Source organism: Leguminivora glycinivorella, chromosome 13 (genome assembly GCF_023078275.1).
Source record: "Leguminivora glycinivorella isolate SPB_JAAS2020 chromosome 13, LegGlyc_1.1, whole genome shotgun sequence".
Classification (NCBI taxonomy): Eukaryota; Metazoa; Arthropoda; class Insecta; order Lepidoptera; family Tortricidae; genus Leguminivora; species Leguminivora glycinivorella.
This window is the reverse complement of record NC_062983.1, coordinates 21,356,421-21,380,116: the sequence shown is the minus strand read 5'-3', so window position 1 is coordinate 21,380,116 and position 23,696 is coordinate 21,356,421. Positions and strand designations below refer to the sequence as shown.

The following is a 23,696-nucleotide window of genomic DNA, read 5'->3' as shown; positions in this document are numbered from 1 at the left end:
GCGTTATGTCACATTTGACAGTTAGTTACTGATTTGAAGATTTTGCGACTGAAATGGTTGTATGGGAAGTAAATTAGCGATAATAAGATAATTCATGCTATTAAAATCGTTTTAAATTTAAATTCTAACGATTCTATAAAAGTAATGATCAAATCATCATTCCTTATTTCAAATTGTCCAGTCGGGTTTAATTAATGAAATTAGCCGTTGTAATTGTGCATCGAGTAACCTGATATTTTTTTTGCGTTCCATTTTCAAATCGTTGACAAGTAATGATAAAACATAATGATGACGTTCCTTTTTTCAAATTATCTAGTCGGTTCTAAAAAAGAATAATGAAATGAACTGTTGTAATTTGAATATCGAACGAGAACGACTTGACCTAACCAAAACAAATTTTGGCGTTCCTTTTTAAATTATCCAGTCTATTCTGTTATACAGCGTGTGGATTCCATACGGGCGAATAATGTATCCAGTTATAGTATCTAATCAACGAATCATATAGGATAATCATTTTATTAAAAAGTGTTGTTAATTAAGAGTAATTATTTTTTTAAATCCGCAGCAATTCCATATTAACTTGTTAAACGTCAAATCGAAAATCGAATACATTGCGTGCTGATCTCGAAAAAACCATGTAGTTAGGCTTTTCAGGTCAATACTAATCGTTATTCAAATATTCGCCAATACACACGCTTCTATGTAAACAACAATATGATTGGCCGTTCGTTATTATTGTTATTAATCGAAAATCGAACGCTTTCCGCGTTCCTTTCTCAAATTGTCCAGCCAGTTCTAACTATGGTGCGCCTAGGTAAACTAGTGATGAAAGAGCGTAATGATTAGTTCATCGGCATATTAAAGTCGTTTTAAGTGGACAAAAACTCGACGTGAGTCGGTCGGCGTGTCAGCACTAATTGAGTGCCGCACGCGATCCAGTGTTGCCAACTTTGAATGAAAAAGTTGCTGGTTAGGTTCTAATACTGTTATATTTAGTAACACAGGTGCTATAGGATAGGAACATACGTCCTGTAGGAAAAAGTATGGAAGGGTAGCAATGATTCTTGCATAAAGAAATATTCAGACGTAATTTAGCTCATATTACGTATTTCTGACATTTATAAGTTTATGAAATTTGTTAATTTGGAGCAAATCTTAAATCATGTAAGTTCCCAAAAACAACATTAATTGTAAAAAAGTTGAACTATTTATACCAGTACCAAAATCCATAACCGCTTGTAACGATATTAGCGAAATGTGATCCATAGAAAAATAATGTAAGAAGAGCTAGAAAAAAGGTGACATATTTGCATCAAAAAATAGTTAATTATTGGTAAAGTCCAAGGTTGGCAACACTGACGCTCTCGCATGGTGTAACTAGGCTTGTCTCAAAGTGCGAATTCCACTACTATACGATATTGTTTTTCTTTTGTAACCTAGATTTTGTAATTCAAGTGCGTTACCAGCTGATTTGGATCATTAACCAAAATAATTGAAAATTATTATTGATAAGTTATTTTTCAAGTTATTGTGCAATTTGTAGTTTTTAGGTCGATCATTAGGTAGAGTAACTTTTTTTTTTACACAGATAATAAAATTACTGGCTTTTTAAACACTGCTATTTTATACCACAGACTAAAAACATTACGTATCGGTTCGCTTTAACCTTGTTGCGTCGTCCCTAATTCCATTATAGTTCCACATTTAAAACATACTCGCGCTATCCCGTTCACGCACCGAACTGTTATATTGCTATCTTTTTCCCTAATTAATTAAAATAGCCGCATTAGTGTTCATTGTAATAGTGTTTTTGAACTTGGATGAGTAAACATGAAATAGTGATTTTGCGTAAATTCCTAACTGTGAAATGTACGTTTATTTTGCGAATCAACTGTTTTTTTCCTGTTTTGTTAGAATTTTATTTGTATATTACTCAATAACAATGATATCATTATCATTATTGCGTATTAAAAAGGTGACTCATTTCTTTTATTTATCCCATTATAAATAATAATATAGTTATTTCAACATTTTCTTGCTGAACTATATTGATAGTCATTGGAGACTAATTAATATAATTATTTATAAATAACGGTGTTACTTCTTCTTTTACAATTGTTATTGTTTTCTATTTATTTTCTTTCCCCTTCGCATCATATTTATATCTTGCTTGTAGGTTTGTCATCCATGTCTTTTAAAATATGAATCTGGAACTAGCTCCCCTATCTGCTACACTAACACTGGCATTTCTCATTAATTACATACAAGTCTAAGTCAACATTACCAATAAAAATCACAAACAAACTCTCAAGTGAAACCGAGAGCCCGAAAGAAGGAATCCGCCGCAAAAACTCAGGGGACGATAAAGCGAAATCGCCGATGCGTTATCGAGAAAAAAAACTCGTGCGAGCGAAACAAAAAACGTATCGTATCGCCGTTCCGCTCTAGCGCGCTCCAGCGCAGCTGCGCGCGCCATTTTTTCTTTTTTTTTAAATTGGATCAGAGTGACAAAGGAGTAAATTGCGCGACTTGATCCTATGACAATTGATTGTGTTATTGTCGGGACAGATGTAAACAAGGATTGTGGAAAGAGCAACGGTGTATGTCAAATGGTGGCGTGGGATAATCTAGTGTGAGATCGTGATATGGGCATTTTTCTAATTATTTCACTCGTTTTATTTGCAGATTTTTTTCATGCAGGTACATGACTCCCTTCATGCCATGTAACTTAAAATGCACCAACAAACTTTTTTGTTAAGAAAGAACATTGTAGTGCAGTCATGCAGTGCCGTATTTTCAAATCAATATGTGTAAGAAAATGGGACACTAGCAACACTACAATGTTGCCACATTTTAACTTCTTTCTTGTCGGACTATAAATATATCCTTATGTCAAAAATACAGTTAACACTAGGGAATGCAGAACCGGTACCAGTCCCAGAACCGGGACTGAGATTTCCGGTACTGGGAAAGAACCGGGAAATCCCGGTTCTTCGGTACTTTTCGGTACTGAGGGTTTACTAGTACATTTGTTGTAAAATTATGAATAAAACATAAAATGGAAGTCGTCGATAAGTTTTGCTACCTTAGGTCGACCGTATCCAACAATCTTTCACTTGATGCAGAGATTGTTGGATACGTATTGGCCAAAAATCTCATTATTTTTTATGGTGTCACAAACATCTCATTATTTTTTATTATTATTAAGAGCCTGCGATGTCCCACTGCTGGGCAAGGGGCTCCCCCCGCTTTTTCCATTCCTCCCGGTTTTGTGCAGTCCTCGGCCATTCTTTCAAAAAGGAGTCTAACTCGTTCCGCCATCGCATACGTGGTCTGCCGGGTCCCCGTTTTGACCTGGGCTGCCACTCTGTGGTAATCTTGGCCCATAGCTCGTTCGGCATTCGGCAGAGACATGGCCGGCCCAGTCCCACTTCAGCTTTCCCGCTTTCTGAACTACGTCGATTATTTCTGTTTTGGAGCGCAGCGTGGTGTCCCATGTCCATGAGTTTTCGCTCAAGTGACAGTGGCAAATCGCCTTTCATGAGATGTTTCATGGACCAATAGCTTCTCCAGGCGTTTTCAGTCCGTCTTTCGACTTCTTTCTCTTGTCGCGCCTGGAAAAAAAGTAGTTGGCAAAAGTAGATGTACGCCTGGACATATGAGCCGATTCTCAAATCCTATGCATGTTATTGGTTAACAACACAATGTAAATATGCATGTTCACTGTAAGAAGTATACCTATAGATAATATTTATTTAAAAACAAATAGGTATGTATGTTATTGTTCTCTTACAATTGCTGCATTGTTTACATTTGTCAGAACAAGTTTCCATAGAATTATAAGAATATATTCATCTGTCGCAGTCATAAATAATTTTTCACATATTTATCATCTGTTGACATTATATGATTTATGGCATGTGGTTTTGTACAAGGTGTGACCAGGATTAATAAACTGTGGCATAATAAAGACATTATCTGGCAACACTTTTGCAATTTTAATGTAACTGCCAAACAGAGATTGAGGCGTAAAAAGTGATTAGCGATTTTTCGTCACAATTAGTGATACGGCCAAGTTGCAAAATTTTTTGTCACCATTCACAACTTACACCTTCACATTTCTTATTTTTAAATTAAACATCCACGAGGAGAAAATCTCAGGAATATTTATACAATTTCACTGACTAAATAACCTTGTCAATATGTACATGTTTTAAAATTGTTAATACTGTTTTACGAATAAATTGCCAATATATTTCCGATATATTTGTGCGCAAGTCTGAGATCAGCAACCGATAATACATGTAAGCAGACGCGCTCGACTAAAACCCAACTGACTTAAAATTGACTTTATTTCATTGTAATAAAGTCTAAAGAGTTTGTTTATGCCTCACGGTCTGCGCATAGATCATGCTGCGCGCGCGCCGGTCCGTGGCTGCGTTTTTTCGACGGCGCTACTCTGCTTGTAATTAAAATCTCATTGTTGTAGCCAAGTTCTTGAACCACATGCTTCTATGTAGTTTAATCATGTTCATATAATTTAAAGTATTAATGTATAAACTGGAAAAAAAGAGTAGAAATTTAACACTGGAAACATTTTAGTGTTGTCCCATTTTCTCGCATAAGTTTATTAATTTGAAAAGGATGGCACTACGATGTTTGCCACTTTTTAATTTCTATTTTTGCTACCAAGGTGTAGTAAAGTAGGTAGGTTTAATATAAACACAGATGAAAATATTATCAGTTTTACGACTCCAGTTTTGCTTAAGGTTCAGTCATAGTACAGTCATAGTCAGTAGCACGGGTGGATATGCATAAAACCAGATTGACAAGGTTTACTTTTAGAGAATTTAAAATTGAACACTGTTTATGCCAACAGGAATTAATAATTTCATATGTATATGTTTTAACTTTTACTATATCATTTAAAAATGTCAAAGCCGTATCAAAGCAATCTTGTTTAAATCATTCTAATCTCATACTGACCCTATAATCTTGCACCAAACTAACTACATATCTCTGTTTTGCCCAATAGTTGACTGTTAATGAATGTCTTAAAGCTGTAAGTCTGCCATTCATACTTTTTATTGCAATATGTGCATTAAACTTTAAATAAATAAATTACCTAAGCTAACTTTCTCCGAACTTGGCTGTACTCTCCCGTGGCCCTGCTCATTAATGCGGCGCGGGTAACGTACTGTGCCAAGATTGATATGTTATAGCCCGAGTATGCATCGATACATTATAGCAGTCTGGAGGACTTGGCCTAATTTTTCAACGCTGCTTTTAATGCGCGTGAGTTTTATTTTCTGTTTGGTTTTATTTTTTATTGTGTGTGCTGAATTTTCATAAAATATGTTATGCCGAGCAGACCGAAAAGGAGAAGACGGGATAATCTGGACGCATTCTACCCAAAATAAGTAGTGGCCTTTGTCCAGCAGGGGGACACTAAAAGTGGCTAATAAAAAAAATGTACCCATCAGAACTACTTACTTATAAGTTCTTAAAAATAGGTATTGGCTTAGAACACCTGTATACGAATATGTAGGCAAGAACGCTTATAATTAATAATTTAGCTGACTGTACTAACTTCTAAAGTGGATGACAAGTAATGTGTATTGCACATAAGAGAAAAATAAGCCTCGTTCTAAATTGCAATTAAAAAAGTTCACATTGTTGCCACCTCGCGTCGTGGTGGGTATGACTTCCCACACAAGTTCTTACATACTGTTCATAGACTAAGACCAATTCCGTGTTCAGCTATAATCCCATGGTTTAAAAAATGCCAATAACGTCAAATAATTATGAGCAAATAAAGCCATAAAGTATGCTTTCTAACTCCCACGTTACGTCCCTGTTCCATTACAATTAAATCTAAAACGAATAAATATCTGTCTGCTAAAACACAAGTCAATTAACAGCCATTACAGTAATTAAAAATGGTAATAGGTTATTATTGAATCGATATCTGTATCAGAACACCATTAATATTGCTTTGCTTGTGTACTGTGCTAAAAACTGCAATGGGAATGTTTTTAATTTATTGCTATAACTGTTAATGTTGCTAGATCACGAGCGGTGTGGCCAGGGTGAAAAAATCAATGGTTTGAAAATCGCATTTTAATTATTTAAAAAAATACTTTTTATTTTTGGGTAACATAATAATAGTCTAAATTGTTTTATATATTTTTTATAAATATTAATAAATAGGTAATAGAAATAAGTTTATTTACATTCTGTTTGCGACTGTAAAAAAATGCGTACATTTATACATATTAGTATAATATTTCATATATTCGTCTAAAAGTCAATTGTGGATTTTCTTCAAAGAAGGCTATGCTTCATGTATAGAAAACCTCATATACATAAGACTCTACTAAAGTTAAGACCAGATGTGTAATAACCGGGTTATTTGGACCCCCCCACAAAAACCGATCGGTCCAATTATCATTCCAGCATTATTTTTAATTACTTGTCATTACATCGCTCTACAAAAACTCTACCAATTAAAGAAGCACCACTTTACTATTTATGCTAAGGGATATCACTATTTATGCCAATTGTGGGATATAGAGAGCGGTCATGCTTGGTTATGGTAGAGAGGTATTTCTTATCTATGTTACTGGGAGTAAAGAGGCCAAATTTTTACGTATAAAAAGTAGGCCTCTTTAATCTAGCCATTGTTGTCTATTGGCACCAAAATCTAAGGGGTGACATATATAAGGTACCTAGAAACGTACGCTCCTTTCGTTATTTTAAAGTTCGCTAATGGTGGTAAAAGTGTTTTGTCGCTTTGGAATAAACACTCTAAACCACAACGTAACATACATTTTATTGAAATGAGAATATCATCTAAAACGGCTAAATGAACCGAAATGGACTCTCAAAAACAGAGCTTATTGAACTTACAACACTATAGAACCTACTATACAGAGGTGCTACTATATATGAGTCAAAGTCATGTTTGTTACAAATGTTTAGTTATGAGAAACAATCAAACAGAGATATTTCATAGTTTTAATTATGAACACTTTTGCTGAAGACATTGCTTCCGAATGATTACATATGTGAGAATGGAACGTAGGGTGTCACACACATGGTCCTAATTATTTTTGTGTTCCCACATTATACTTAACTTTCGTCGACGTACTATGGAATATACGAAATAAACCACACGGGTTACATGTCTTAAGCTACCCAAAAAAAAGGTTTTCGAACCCCAATTTTACCTAATGATAATTTTTTTTATCCTATAAATTTATTTCGTAGCATTTACTTTCAATCATAGATTTAGAATTATTAAACTAGATTGTTTAGTTAGGTCACAGTATAAGGATATATCAGTAGTTAATCTCCGGCAGCGGCGGCGCGGTCGTTACTACTGCGCAAGGTCACGCAGGGTTGTACATGTACAACGTTACTATAATCGACTTCGTACAATGTAAGTTGTTGTAAATCTAATAGGTACTATTAACTGTAAGTAGGTTTTAGTATAACAATACCACGTCATGACACCACATTAGTCAGTATTGAAGACACAAAAAATCATTATAAATATATTACTCTCATACGCGCAATAGTAGATTGTGTAACAATAATTGCAAAAGCGTTAATTTAAGTGTTCATTTTATATGTTTTCTCTAGAATACACCCAATCCATCACAATAAAAAAAAGATTCGTTTGAACTAGAAACGTAGGTACCTACTGTCCTACTCGTATTAGTAACTGTGTATGGCGCTATGCTAGTACCAACGCTCTTTCTACCTTTTTATCTAATAAAGATTCAAGTACGTATTTGTTTCTTAAATACTGACGAAATCATATTTACATAAAATGTTTGAATAGATGTTTGCACAATATTTAAATAGGTACCAAACTTTCGAGCTAGATAGATCGCAGCATCTACCTAAATGTCGTTACAGATAAATCCTTATTGATTTTAATGTGTCATTCTAGCTTTAAATCTCACTTTTACGCCATTTACGTAAGCAATAATGTACCTAACACTGCAAATATATAACAACCACTTACTTTTCTGGGTGTCTAGGAATTCTAAAGAATGACATTTCCGCATTTTGAGAACTTTCCATACACCCATAAACACTACAGTAACGAAAATATGTCTTCGGTGCTGACGTCATTTTCTCCCGAACTCAACACGTCAACACAGCGCGCAAACGCGGCCCCGACTGTCCAGCCCAATAATCACCAGTTTCGCATGTTTTCGCCGCATGCGAGGGGAGGGAGGGGGACACACCGCGCGGCGTGAAGTTTGTAAGAAGAGTTATTACTGGTTTTATACTGTGGTTAGGTCAAAAAGTGTGTCCACATAAGAGGTAATTGTTTGGGCTGGTGTCCCTCTCGCACTTATTGACAATGTCAACATTAGTCAGTGACGTCATCACTGTCATACATTGGGGATACCAGTCAATTTTCAAAGTTATTACCAAATCTACTAATACCCATTTGAACATATTTTTTAATTATACATATCTTTGATTTACTGGCATCAAAATAATTACATTATAATTATTTCCAAATTTTTTGAAATATATCGAAACCCTAGATTGAATATAACATTAAAATAAAATAAGAAGTTATAAAGTCAGGTAATATACAGATAAAAATACTACTAATATGGGAACCTCATTAACACTGGCAACACGTGCGAGAGGGACACCAGCCCAAACAGTGCCCTCTCATGTGGACCGTTTTCGCTAGTCTGATACGATCGACTTTCTGTTTCAGTAATAAGGTTAAATTTCGTATGGCAAAAAATGTGATTGAGCTATCCCGTGTAAAGATCTTTGCTTTCAATAACTTGTGAAGAATGTCATGATTTCTCACCGAAATGTATAATAACAAAATAAATCTTTTAATTATGCAATTTTCAGTAACACCAGTTATACGAGAAACGGAACGCGCGAGCTGTCAAATTCACAACTGTCAATCATCATATTCATGATACATTACAAATTTTACTTATAATCATTATTTTAAGCGTGAAGCATTCCCAAGTGGCTGTATATATCAATCAGCCGGCCACTTAAATTATATTTATAACATAGCCGTCGAAAATAAACAAGGTTATGATTTATTATGAGTCGTCACCGAATTTTATCTCAGTGCACCCGATAAGCTTTACGATTGCAATTAAGGCGATTAACACGGAACTAATGATAAATTGTTTATTAATTGATATCAATCGGGCGTTTAGTGACAGACTTTTTTGTGATTGAAAGGGTTTTGAGAGGACTTCGGACGGTTATATTTTATTAGTACGTGTTCGCTCAGCAGACAACGGCGTAACAATAAGACTTTTTGAAAATGATAATTGCAATATTTTAGAGTTTTTTAAAAATCTGTTATATTTTTAAAATTCTTAGTGAATCTATGGGGATAAAAGAACCTATTATTCAACTTTATAAATAACAAACCAAACTAATTTAATAATTATTTTCTCTTCCTAACTTATAGACAATTTTCTTTTGTCTCCAAGTAAGTTATAAAATCACTTGTGTAATATGTATATGTACTTCCTCAATCTACAATAAATAATAACGGTCAGTTCCATGACCAGTTATCTCAGGTCAAAAGTTGCAATATAACAACTATAAATACCATTTACTTCCAATAATTACAGTACAATGAAGTCTTTGACTGATAACGATTCAATAATATTGGTAATAAAGGGAAATTTCATATCATTACGACGATACAAAGTCACTTCCGCCAGAATTGATATTAAAACCTCTTTCGTCGAGTGAAGACGTTTGGCTGCCACCGCAGCACGTCAACGCCTATTGTGTATCGAAAAAAAAAACACTTGCGGTAATAAAAATTGACAAAATTACACGGTTTTGATTGTTGGCTCTACTGATTGCCAGTTCTACGGTAACGATTGTAAAATTACTCTATTTGAACGTTTTATTGTTATTCAAATGATACGTGTTAGTTCGTTTCGGCTTGTCATGTTATTACTGTTATTGGGTAAATGTTATGGTTGAAACCGCTTTCTACGTTGATTTTATACTTTCGCTTTTACAACAAAAATTCACTCATGGGTAATAACAGTGGGTCCACCATTGTTCGATTTACTTGAACTTTTAAAAAGCGGCGACATCACCTGACGGCCGTTTTTATAATTCTGTTTTTACAAAAACTGGCTTTAGACGACATCTTGCCTCGCTAAAAAAACCTGCAATTCAATTCGCTCCGGCAAGAAACTCACGAGTTATGATAATTAAAATAAAAACGCGTCGGATCGATTATGTCCCACTGATACGAAACTTAATTTAGTTGACGATAAAATTTGCGTACAAACAAGCATAGAGCTAAACGATTACGAGTTGGACCCTGAACAATCGATACTGAAACGCCTACAGCAATCCGATCCGATTCGATTTTACCGTTACTAATTACGCCTAAGACTTATTAAAGCATTACTGTAAGAAATTGCAGCTAGTGATTTACAGCCGCCATTTTGCGCGACATTTTAATATGCCAATGCGTTCGCGCGCTTTTTACTTTTTTTTTTTAATCGTGATGGGACGGCAGGTGCGTTCACAAAGTTATTCCGGCCAGTGTTCTGCAGAGTAATTTCGGGCAGTGAATGGACGCTGTGTATGGAATGGAAATTGGGGAAGCATGGATTTTTATTACGGATTTTCGGTCCGCCGTTGGGTTTTTTCGTGGAAATATGAAATCGAATTATTGGCGGATACGATACTCGGCGCGTGGAATTTTTAACCTATCGTGTCTGAAAAATGCTCCATTTTCTGAGCTAGGTTTTAGTTTCATTAAAAAACAAAAAGCTTCTTTGGTTAACGGGTTTTGTTTTTATGTCTATCGGAAGTTTTAAAGGAAGGCATTTATGCGTTGGAGTCAAGGCTAAAGAAAACTGGTACCTTCATATAGATTGTTTATGGTCAGATACGGCATAGATATTAGCAATTAATTGTTTATTTACTACGCATGGCCAAGTCAACTAACAGGCAGCCTACGACGATCTTATCGTCATTATTGGCTAGGTAATGTTACTTGCGCAACTATGTTGCCACTACACGTATAATTTTAAACGTTGATATTATTTTTAGAACATGAGACGTACTTATTCTGATTATAATAATTAGTTACATGTGATATGCCATGGACAGAGGACGTTTCTGATCGAAAAAATGCCACAGAGATATATTATGACATTGACAGATAATAATACACATTTTTTTCTAAGAAATTAATATAAAATATATAACTACTTAGTGATATTATTATCAGAATATGCCTCCCGACTCATAGACTCGAAGTCGTAGGCTATAGACTATAATCTAGAAACTGGATATCTTCACGATATTTGATAACTGAAGATCGCACTTCGGAATCCACCTTCATGGAAAACTTGATGAAACTGCACACCAATAAGATCTTTATACTTATATCGGTAAGAGTGTTGGTGGCATGGATGCTGATGTAATGTGATCCGCAGCTGACGTGACCACGATTTACACCTTATCTGATTGGTCACGTAATGGTCTTTATTTATCTTTTCAGCTATTTTTGCTTACATGATTTGTATAAAGTTTTGCATCTTGTCTGTATCTATTGGAATGTAATTCATATAAATCCAAATTGTCAAAGAAATTATACATAATGGGCACTGCATTTCAGGAAAATGCCTACCATTTAAAGTGCAACGCCTGGCCTGATAGTGATACATGCAAAAGATTTTACTATTAACGAAAATAAGTTGATAGGAACAACGAACCACCATCATTCATCATCCTTCCATCACAATCACTAGTATCTACCTTCAACTGGATACAACTTGGATTGACTGAGAAACATGCATGATTTTTGGTTTGGAGGCTAAGATCCACTTCAGGCCATAGCGTCACAGCATTACAAATTTCGCTTGCAGGTAAGTCTGCTTTACGAAATTGAATTATACTTATGTAGTGTAAGTTGTGTTTTTCTCTTTAACCTAGCGTTTTCGCAGCCTAGTGCAAGGGTCCGCTTTCGGACTTAAACTTTTCAATGTGTAAGTAATTGTTCATGTAGTGTAACTAGTATAAGCTGATTAAGTAAAGATTATACGTGTCTTAATATCAAGTACCTGTTTGCTGAAGACAGCGATGTCCTCGTTAAAGGACTCTGATGAGCAGACGTCGCCGCCGGCAACACCGGGGTCGCGCGGGGTGCACGTTGCCAGCTCGCACTTCTCGAAGATCAGCGCCAGCAGGGGGAACAGGGGGTGCCTGGAACAGGTTGCCGATTAGTCAGATTGCAGTCTTGGTGTTGTCTAGTGTAAGGAAACAAGTAATTCCTAGCATTTGGAAGAGACGTTTAGACAACGATAAAGTAACGACGATTGGATCAAATAAAATGGATACCTTAGTGGTGAATTTTTAATTACTGTTAGTCCAAAACGTAAAGTGCATATACTTTTTCGGGCTTATTATTAGATTTGGGTAATTAAATATGGGGATGCCTGGAAAAATAGATGATTATGTAATTGGAATTCGTTAATCAATGAGACATTTCTGGATTTTGAAAAGGAACAGAAGATTTATGCCTGTAATTGATCCTGACGTGGAACGACAGAAGTTGATGATATAATCACAAAAAGCAAGCAAAATATACACTAAGGTTCTTTCAGGCAATTTTTCTGATCTCAAATCAAATCTGACCAACGCAAAAACAAAGTTCATATCATTAGACTTATATTGACCGGGATATAGACCGTGATTACCTTTTTGATTTTTGTCGAGCTCCCGATATTTCCCGAAAACTGACGAAGGCGGGTGGATGTTAAAGTTGCATAGACAGCGCGCGATCTACCCTCCTTCGCGCTCACTTTCAGCGTTACCACTGGTCGCATTCACACTCGATGGTCTGTCCAAACACACTACACTCACAGTGCATGCAACTGCGTCGAAATATCGGGAGCTCGACAAAAATCAAAAAGGTAATCACGGTCTATATCCCGGTCAATATAAGTCTAATGAAAATAACCGTGAATCATTCAAAACTCTTAAAGTTCATATCCTAAATCCAAGCCTTAAATTCAAAATAAATCTTTATCAAAACTTTAAGAGCAAATCAAAGACCCTTCACACTCTTGAGTCGCGGCAAATATAAATTCAAACAATAGGATAATTGAGTGCGCGAGCGAGATGAGATGCAGATTGTGATGAGACGTGCTGCCGATATCATCTAGTGTCTTGGATGTGGGGTCCCAGTGTCAGCGACGCACTGATTTCATAGAAATATGTAGTTTATTTGGTGCGAAAATAACATAAATTTGAAGCATAGGATGATTGAAGGAGATTTTACAAAACGAAACATATGGCCTATATCATCTAGTGGAGGATGTGTCAGTTTTTCGCTCATTCTGAAAAATATGTCTGCAGCATAATTGCCGAAATTCGTACAAATGTACGAAAAGAGTAGGTACCTAGTTAGAGTAGTTAGTAACCCCAAATCTTTAAGTCACCCCACTTTACCGATTCCCGTTTTATTTTTATTTTTGTACAAATAAAACATATTGATAGACATAAATACACCATTTTGTTTTCGCATATTTAGAATGCTCGGCGCGTACGCGAATAAAAATTGACCTAAATAGCTATCTAGTGAGAGATGAAATATTAATGTTTCATCAATATTCAATACATCGATATCATTGAAAGCGATCTTTACGGCATTTTTAGCATGTGATAATTGCGTAAAATTTATTCCTTGCAAGCAATACATACTGTAATGTCTGTGATCAATACAAAAACTGACTCTCGCAAGCATTTCAAGCTTAAAAAAATACTTTTACGATTACGACAAAACAAGTAGTAAAAACTGGCGCGAACATCTTTAAATCAAAATGACAAGGATTTTAATATCTGACCGCGCTCGGTTGTATTTTACAGTTTATTAAAAAAAACTCTTATAAATACAAAATACAAAAAAAAAAAAAACAAAAAACAAAAACTTAATTTCTGGCCGGGATTCGAAACCCTGACACCTACGATCTATCTGCGTACATTAGACCGACCTCGTACGACTGAGCTAAGCGGAATCGATGCGCGCGCGGCGAAATTAAGGACCATATTTTACGAAAATTAAAAGCCAGAATATGAAAATACACTACTTATTATTAGCCATTATCGTAATACGCGGTTACTGTACTCACACGGTTACGCATCTACGCGCAAAACACAAGAAGTGGCGTAAAACAAATAAAATACAGCACTTAGTGTAAAAAACGCATTGTGGAAGTGACCTTTGAATACACAACTCGTATTTATGGCGGGAAATTAAAAATATTCATTGTTTATAGTCGGTTAGATTTATTCGGACATGGATGCAGCGAAGCGTTGAGTTATGAATATTTTTATGTCAAATAATCCGAGGTTTATGGTTTCATGTAATACTAATAAAAGCAAATAACCTAGAAATTTTTAAACAAACTGAGTTATATTTTGACCTACTTATATATGTTATATTTGATTTTATATTACATATGTAGATAATAAATCTCTGATCTGACATTAATTTGACTAATAAGCATTTTAGTAATTTTCTGTCAACAAAATAATATTACATTTTTATATTGGCAATTATAGCAAAAACTTTAGGGAGACATCACAAAACTGGTGATAAAATCACCTAACAAAAATTTCTTATGTCACTTCTTTTCCATTCAATTTTCATCATGCACACCTTAAATATCACTCTAAAAAACAAAATGAAGGGCACAATTCGCTCTCACTGGCGCGCGCCCTCTGTTGACAAGTTTTGGTCTGATAAAACTAAGCTTCTTGTAATGGACCCAGTGGCAAAGGTCGCGCCTCCACCAGATACCATCTCATCACGGCCATGAAACACAAATTTTGACCAAGTATTTTAGTATTATGCCTTTTCGGAGTTTAGGGGAATTTACTGGGGCTAAAAGTTTATTAGCAATAAAGGATTTTGATTTCATCATCAGAACAAATATTGCGCCATTTGATGCAATATTTTTCTATACATCAAAACTCTACCTAGCGTAAACTTATAACACTTAGATAGTTCTACCCACTTATATTATGTAAGGGAGTCCCCACTGCCAAGAAACTGTCCTGCAGTTTGGCAGAAGATTTAATGTTGTCAAAAAAGGGTTTATTTTGAGAATAAACGATTTTTTTATTGCTTATTGACATTGAAAATGTTACTTCAAATGATTATTTGTAGATAGTCCATAAATACTATTTACTTAAGTTTTACAATCCTTTCAAGATTAAAATCTTATAATAATCTAATCCTTGCGATCTTTGGTTAGATATTGCCCTAGATATCAAATTGTTCAAATTCCAATTACCTACTGTGATCATGTGATATTTTCTATAGCAATTATAGCAAACTTAAGTGTCGCATACCTACCACGACTCGGACCCAGCTCTAACGTGAGTCACTCTTTCGAAAAAGTTTACATTTTCCCACGCCATGCCACAAATAACAACCATAAATAATAAATATCATAAAAATTAAAATCGGAATCAATTTTCCTATTTATCTCGTCCATAAATTAACAGTATCGACTCGTGCGCAGCTGTTAATGTCACTGATAGCTGCTGTTAGAGCCATCAATGTCCTAATATGTCACATTATTTACGTTGCTTAGCTGCTGGTTATATTTGTATTAATTTATACTTTTCTAAACTAATAAATGTGTGGATGGAGAAGTGATCGGAGAAAAATCAGATATAGAAATCCCAAGAGTAGGTAAAGGTACAGAATGTAACCTAAATAGTATACAATTCAAAGTAAATGAACATGTACCTAGTTCATAAATAATGAATAACTGAAAAGTATAATTGTTAATAGAATCCGATCAGTTATGCCAGCAAGGTACATACGTACCTATTTCCATTGAGTGAATTCGCGAATATGACAGGAAATGCACGAATCAACCGTGAGGTTGTAATATCTTATAGTGCCACTGAATTACAAAAATTGCTGTTACTCCTCGCTAATTTAAGCAAGGTGAATTCTGCCAATGTCGAGGTGAAGACTTTTGACATTTTTATACGAGAGTGTTAATGTCTCTTATTTTCACTAGTGACAAGCCTGATGACAGCACTGGCAGTAGTGGTTTCAAAATAAAATCACTCTCAATATTTTACACTTCTCGCAAATTTCCAAAATATTTATCATAATAATAACAAACAGAGATTATGACATATCACGGTATCAGATAACCCTCCGAGCGCCGATACTGATCCATAATTATGTCTATATCAGGTAATAACTGATAGCGCGTGTCGTCACGATTGGAGAGTGCTAGTTCGAGGAATCCAATGCTGATGGGGCTGGTGGAAAATTGAAGCTGGACAACCGTGTCAAACGCTTAGCTAAAGTCATAATGAGCTATGACGCGGATTAATTGACTAATTTATACAATTAAGGAAATGTGAGTTTTCTGCAAAGAGGGATTATACTCCATGTTAGTTTCTTAATAAGTAGGTAAAATATTCTGAGGAACAGTAAATAACAAGATTTTTATTGGGGTAACAAACCATTCACATGCATGAAACAAAATCTAAATCTAAAAAAAAATCTTATTCTGATGGCCTCATGTTCTTAAAAGATAACCCGAATGTTCAAAATAATGTTCCTCGATATAGCTAGAAATTGGGTCCCAGTAGCGTACCTTGAGATACCCTTGACTTCCACTCTTAACTTTAATAAAATGCAACGAATTTGAGAGCCTAAGCATGCCTTATTAGAATTTATGAATTCACTAGCTCAAAAATAGAAACATCACTCGTTACCACCAGACCTTAGCATGCCTTAGGATATAGGAAATATAAAAAATGGGTCCCGATAGAGTACACTTGACTTCCACTCTTAAATTTAATAAAGTGGTTGCACAAATTGGGAATTTCAGAGCCTTCAACATTTCGAAACCGGGCTCTGGAATTTTCAGGGGAAACCCATGTAATCGCTACGCTTCTAAGCATGCCAGTCGGGTTCTTGGTAGCGAAAGTCTAGGATCTAGGAAATGTACAGAGGTCACCATCTCAAAAATAGAAACATCACACGTTACCACCAGACTCACCCGTATATAGCGTCCTTGTCTCTCTTGTGGACGAGCGGCTCGCCGGGCAGCGCGTGCGCCGGCGCCGCGGGCGGGGGGTAGTGCACCGCGGGGAGGTGGGGGTGCGTCAGTCTATGCTCGTGGTACATCGCGCCCCCCTCCATGTAACCACCTCCGTGGAGGCCTTCGTCGTACTGTAAGGAGATTGAGGTTAGGATAGATGATAATGTAGCGGCATAGCACAACTAGAGTTCTCGTATGAACTCACAGACGAGTGCGCATGTTGTACTAGACCGCCAGGTGTTTTAGTTTCAGTTTTCAGACCAGCGGGCCTAGCACGCTAGGGTGATAAAGCCTAAATATACAGGTGCGAAAACGTCGTACCGACGGGATAAGCTACATCACACTAGCGTGCTGAGTCCACAGGATTAAAAACACTACAATATTGTGTACTGATATAGTGATAGCTGATAGCGACCCTCAAGCATAACTGCATAAGAATTTGACGATGAAGGAAGAAATATCAGAAAGAGAAGAGGAAGTGACATAGTCGGAACCAGCTTTGAATCGACTTTGGCTTGTCAGAATCAGAACTGCCAGAATTTAATATATAGAAATTTGATGGGTCTGCCTAAATAGAATCAAGATTCCACGGAATGATATGAATCATATGACACGTCTGATGTCTGATAAAATTAACTGTAAAATATGTATGAGGATTGTGCGTTATTCTTATCTGTTATCCAAAAATATGAAAATTAGACACACTGGTCACCTGCAATTTCATCTTTAATATAATACAATTATATAAGATTATTATAAATAGTATGCATTGTGGTCAGATCATGCTCCGGCTGCTCTAAGAATGACGGGTGTGCTAGTGACTCAAATTGCTGGTTTTGATTTTTGTGGAGTCACTGCACACCTGACTCTAACCGTTTAGAGAATGACAGGAAATATTCTATTATTTACTATTACAAAAGAATTATAAACTTCATCTTTATTGTCACATATATAGCACATTTAAAAATCTTGATAATGTTCATCAAAAACCAATAAACACCCATTTTGCAAAGAAACAAGTCATCGCTTCTAAAGGCATTACAAATCAGAATAAACCCCTTCATTCACCTCTCATTCTATTTAAGTGCCCAAAAAAGGGACAAAACATAATCCTTTTACACCTCTCTTACAATTAAAAAGTTTTAAGTTGTCCAAAAAGAACGAAGGGCACTGAATATTCATTAAAATAGTCGAGTCATCGACCGATGGCTATCTGCCATCAATTAAACTTGCTTAAGCTTTTAAAATATATTCCTTTGAGATTACAGGGCTTAAGGAATATTTGACAGGCCACTTAGAGCCGCTTTTGTCTTTCAAGTAATTGTAACTAATTCAGATAAACTCTATTCTACTAACAAATTTCGTACGTTCAAAATGCTTACATATATCCAAAACAATAGTGTGTTTACTAACAATGGCAAGAGCTTTGAAAACCACAAGAAATTGAGACAAGTATTTGGCTTAAAGAACTCGCATCCAAGCCATATAAAAAAATAGATATGTATCATCTTAAAACGTTCCAAACCGCACGTAGCATGTAAGTATTATATGAATAGACCCAACGATTTTGAAGAGCGGGTCTGCTATCAAATACAGTGACTGTGCGATTTGGACCGATCGATGCGTCATTACCTCGCCTAAAACGTTAGTAGACATTTTTGTTGTCGTAGGCATGACAAACACGCTTCGATAAATTTTAGCTTCGAAAAATGCCTCAATTCTTTTAACGCGGAAATACTGGCCGCTATTCTGCGCCGCGAAAAAAAATGTTTAACAGCCAGTTGGAGGATTAAAAACTAAGCAGATATCAAAATGTATCTCTTCGTAGTTACTTCTTATAAACATCCTGTGTCAATACTTAAACCTTTATACCGGAACACATAACTGTCGACTTTACTTGGACTGTGCGTTTTTATAGCCATTCTACTGTTTTTTATATTTCTGCTGGCAGTATCAGTTTCAGTCGATAAAGTAAGCACTAGGTCTCGTTACTGGCTACCTACTTAGCACTGGCAATGGCAGGTAAACAATACATTCACGTACGGACTGCAAATTAGAAAAAAATAAATGCTTGAGTTGGAAACTACGGCGCTTTCGAATACGTGTCATTTACCTCGTATCGTATACGATTATGTTCCATTTTTTTTAATTTTGAAGCCCTTTTAATATTGTAATATTATGTTTGGTATGTTTTTTTTTTATAAAGTGGATTCCGCTAATAGGTCTGGAACCAAGATATACAAAATAAATAAATGTTTGAAATCATTTCACTATCTAAAAACCGATAATTACCGAACAGGCAAATTTGATTAATATCGATCGCGTAACGATACGAATAATTTTATTGTGACATTAAATTTATCTTTATATCTACGATTAGGTCTAATAATCACTATTAAGATTAATTAGATGTTATGCAAACGGATCTACAAGTATGGGTTTGTTTTTGATAAAATTCCTTTCACAACTAAGATACTTAAACTTGTATGTAGCTCTTGTAAAAGGAAGAGGTAAAATCAAGGTAAAAGATTTCAAAATCTACATGAATATAGTCATGAACATAATTATTTGCAATATACTACAAGAATTCCAGACAGCCATTTGTACATTGGTTTTGTATTATGATATTTATGATTAGATAATAATCATTCCTTCATACAATAGCCTAATATTATTTCCGTGTCAGAATATTATCTACGATACCGTTTATTCCTTTTGCCCTCACTAGCTCGGAAACACGTGTTTTGTCCTTTAATACCAACTGGTAAAAACGCATTTTATCCACTAGTGGGTAAAGTAATTTGACCTTGAATAAAGTCAAATTAACTGCTTTAAAATTGATAAAAGTAGGTGAATCTAGTAATAAAGATGATTTACCACCTGTGGAACTACTGGAAGCAGTGAGAAACGCATTTTTTGCGTTGTAGTTTCCTCGCTATAGTGAGGGGAAAAGTTTTGTGTTACACTCGGGTGCAAATGTATTTTACTTCTTGTGTGTTATTAAAACTCGCAAGTTCAGGATTCTATTCTCGAACCACTCGCTTCGCTCGTGGTTCAACTATAGAATCCTTTCACTTGCTCGTTTTTCAATTCAACACTCGGCGTTAAAATACAACTTTGCCCCCTTGTATAACAAATAACTATTTATTAAAATTGGCTTTCGTGTAAAAAACAGTGAAATCGCAACCGAGCGTTTGATCATACAAATATATACTACTTGGTCTAACAAAATATGAGAAAATGTCCAAAAGTGGTAATAATTGTACCGGTGAAAGCTCGTTTTTAAAAAATTGGCAAAAATAAATAATAGCAATTGATAATCACTAAGGCATAACAGCAATTTAAGTAAACGTTGCAGATTCATCAAGTACAAAAATTACAAATTTAAAAGTGGAAAATGTCTGCCTTGGGTGAGACTTGAACTCACGGCCACTTTCCACTTTTAAATTTATTCTAAGCCTAACGGCATCGATTGCAGACGTTTCTGCTAATCAGAAGTTAAAATTTTACAAAAATTACTTCGATGTGATGTAGTTTTTCAAAGAAATTGTCACTTAATTTTAGGTAAAATCTGAAAAAAAATTGAATTCGTCTTAGCCTCGTTTATTCTTTTTCAAAACCTTATAATAAAAATGTAGTCTGAGAAGATTGTAATAGGTACACGATATACGAATTATAAATTTACCTGTTTTAGTATTCATAATTGTCCAAATTTTACGAATAAGATCGACTAATTCAGCTTTTTACGTGAGTTTTTTTAAACGTGCATTAGAGAAAAATTCATAATTAATTTAATGAGTTAGTTTTAAAAAATCCAGTCTTATAAAAATCAAGGTAATAAGATGCTCTAACTGAAACTTGAATTAAATAAATCTATTGGATAACGGAAAGTGTAGTATTTCACCGACTAAAATTATCAATTTTACATTCTTTTGACGGTTTTTTTGAAGGCACCCTTACCAAAAATAATGGGAATCCATTCCCATATTTTTTGTTACACCTTGTACTATTTATTTATTTTAAGATTATTACACAAAGTACCTACTAAAGAAATACAGACAAGTCTTTTTTTCGTACTCCTCACATATCAATCCCGTTTCCAGGTTTTTTTTTACTTTTTTTAAATGTGTCCCTGTTTTGCCAACGCTACATACGCACGGTATTGGACTCACGGCTTTATAGAGTTTATTAGTTACCGCCGATGTTAAAAGCAGTAATTGTTTTACTGATGTGAATATTGTTCGCCATTGCTGATAAACTGGGCATAAATATTAATATTATGCCCTAGGGAGTAAAAGCGACACAACGTGGGAAAGGTTAGAAGCTTGGGTAAAAGCTCTAGGAGCAATATTGGAATTATTAAATATTTTTCAATACTTAATTAAATAATTCAATGTAAGGAAATATAACAGGGTTTTTTTAATCGTACAGAGTTGAAAAAAAAAAAAAATTTCATACCGTACCATCTACCGAAAATTGAATAACCTAAAACTGTTAGGACACCAATGTCAACAATGCTAATAATGTTGTTTTATAGGGTCACAATCACAATCAATAATCGTTTCATTAAAAAAAACTAAAATATGTGAATATTCAGACACTTTGACGATAGATATTTGTGAGTATCTTGTTAGCTTCAATATATTCAACAACAACTATTGGTTAAATTAGTCTTTTTCGCACCCCTTTATGATAGTCTAAAAAGTCACTTTTGTATCACATAATACCCTTTCATATTTAATAAGGTGAACTAACAGAAATACAAAATGTCCGTATAAAACACAAGTATTTAGGTAACCCCTTATTTTAAACTATATAAACCGCAAACAACTTGTGCCATAAAAAATGCAACGCCAAATTACACACCGCAAACATCACTTTGAAATTAAATCATTACTTAAAACTGCAGTAACGTAATGATTCGTTATTAACCATTTACTAGACCTTTATACGACCATTATAGGACTATAACTAAGGGAGAGTAGCAATCTAGCGTTTGCTCCCTAGGTTATGGCATATTAAGCAAATTATGGACTAGGAACAAGCCTGGTACATTGATTTAAGCACTATTAATAAGCCACCTGTGTGTGTATCGCAGGTGGTCGCATAATAGTTACTAGCAAAAAAGGTAGAAATTAATAGGGGCGCCACCGTCTATGCGAAACGCTTTCTATGTGGCAACTTTTGATTGAAAACAGTGTGTGTTGCTATGATTAAAAAAATACTTCCATTTCGACTCTTTTTGTCCGGCTGTATATAGTGAGCCTTTTCAAGGTGTTTTATTTGGGTTATAATTAATACTTATTATAGTTTTTTAGCTCGGCCGTTATTCATTTTGTTTTAATTAGTTGTATAACCTTATTGCTGGATATATTTTATTCATGCATGAAAACTAAACTGTTTTTAATTGGTATAGCAAAGTAGTAGGTAATTTTAGATGGGTTTACTCTATATTTATCGTAGATTATTAAATAGAATATTAATACCAAGACGTTTAATACAAGAAGGCATTAGTATAGCGGTTTTTTTTTCACAAAAGTGAATATTTTTATTGACAATATAAATAAATGACAAATTTACTTTGTTTCTCTATTTATCGGTTACGTTTTATGCGTATACGTAGTTTTTATCAATCATCATCATCATTCCAATTAGAATCTTAGGCCACTATAGAACCCTGTCGAATTGACACCGTGCTTTATATGCTATAGAAGTCAGTTTGACTTTTACTGTGAAAGGGTTCTACAGTGGCCTAGGATTCTAGGTTAACTGTACATTAAGGAAAACCAACTATTGTAAAATACAAAATTATCCGTTAACCGAACCTCATTAACGGCGATTTAATAACAAATCATATGCAATTGCGAACCGTACAAATCTAGCATAGATAATAAAATAATGCCAGTTATTACGTGGTTAGCCTAGGCTGTACACTCGGCTCTATTAGGACCCGTGTACACTGTACTACAATAATTACGCATAGTCTAACAACGTTTTGACATCCGATCCGATATCAGATGTATACGACCGATATCTTACATATTAAAGCCGCCATCTTTGTATGCGCCCCCGCCACAATATCGCTTTCATTTTATATCCTTCCTACATCCGATATCGGATTGGATAATATGAAAACGCTCTAAAGTGTTCGCACTACTTTGCTTTGTCTTTGCTTTGCTATGTCTAGGTTTATGTAATTTAAAGTAAAGTAATGTAAGTAGGTAATTTATTTTTATTGTGTACCTTTTAACTTTCTTTCTTTCTATTTCTATGATAACCTGACATGACCTGTAAAATATTTTTATTTTTACCAATAAAGGAACAGAAATGACTCTTCCTTTTTTATAAAATTTTGAGTTAGGAAATTATAAGTCATATGAAATATGAATAAGATTTTTTTTATGTAGACTGATCAGCGCTTGGCTATAGCTGTGGCTATAGTCACTCCTGATGGAAAGTGAAGACAGAGTCTAAGATGGAGCTCGCCGATTCAGTAATAGCCTATTCACTCTTGCTTAACATAATTGTTAATTGTGATTGGTTTTCTTTAGTTCATACCTTCAA

The 23,696-nt window shown here is 34.9% G+C and overlaps 1 protein-coding gene across 3 annotated transcripts in view; it reads right to left on the bottom strand.

Moving 5' to 3' along the window:
* LOC125233001 (homeobox protein homothorax) overlaps positions 1–23,696 on the bottom strand; it is a 430,647-nt gene that overhangs the window by 387,580 nt on the left and 19,371 nt on the right. For all 3 annotated transcript variants that reach the window (XM_048138864.1, XM_048138865.1, XM_048138867.1), the window contains exons 2-3: positions 17,091–17,263; positions 12,114–12,255 (exon numbers count right to left, since the gene is read on the bottom strand). In XM_048138864.1, coding sequence (XP_047994821.1) covers positions 12,114–12,255; positions 17,091–17,263 — 315 coding nt within the window. The remainder of the gene's footprint in view (positions 1–12,113; positions 12,256–17,090; positions 17,264–23,696) is intronic.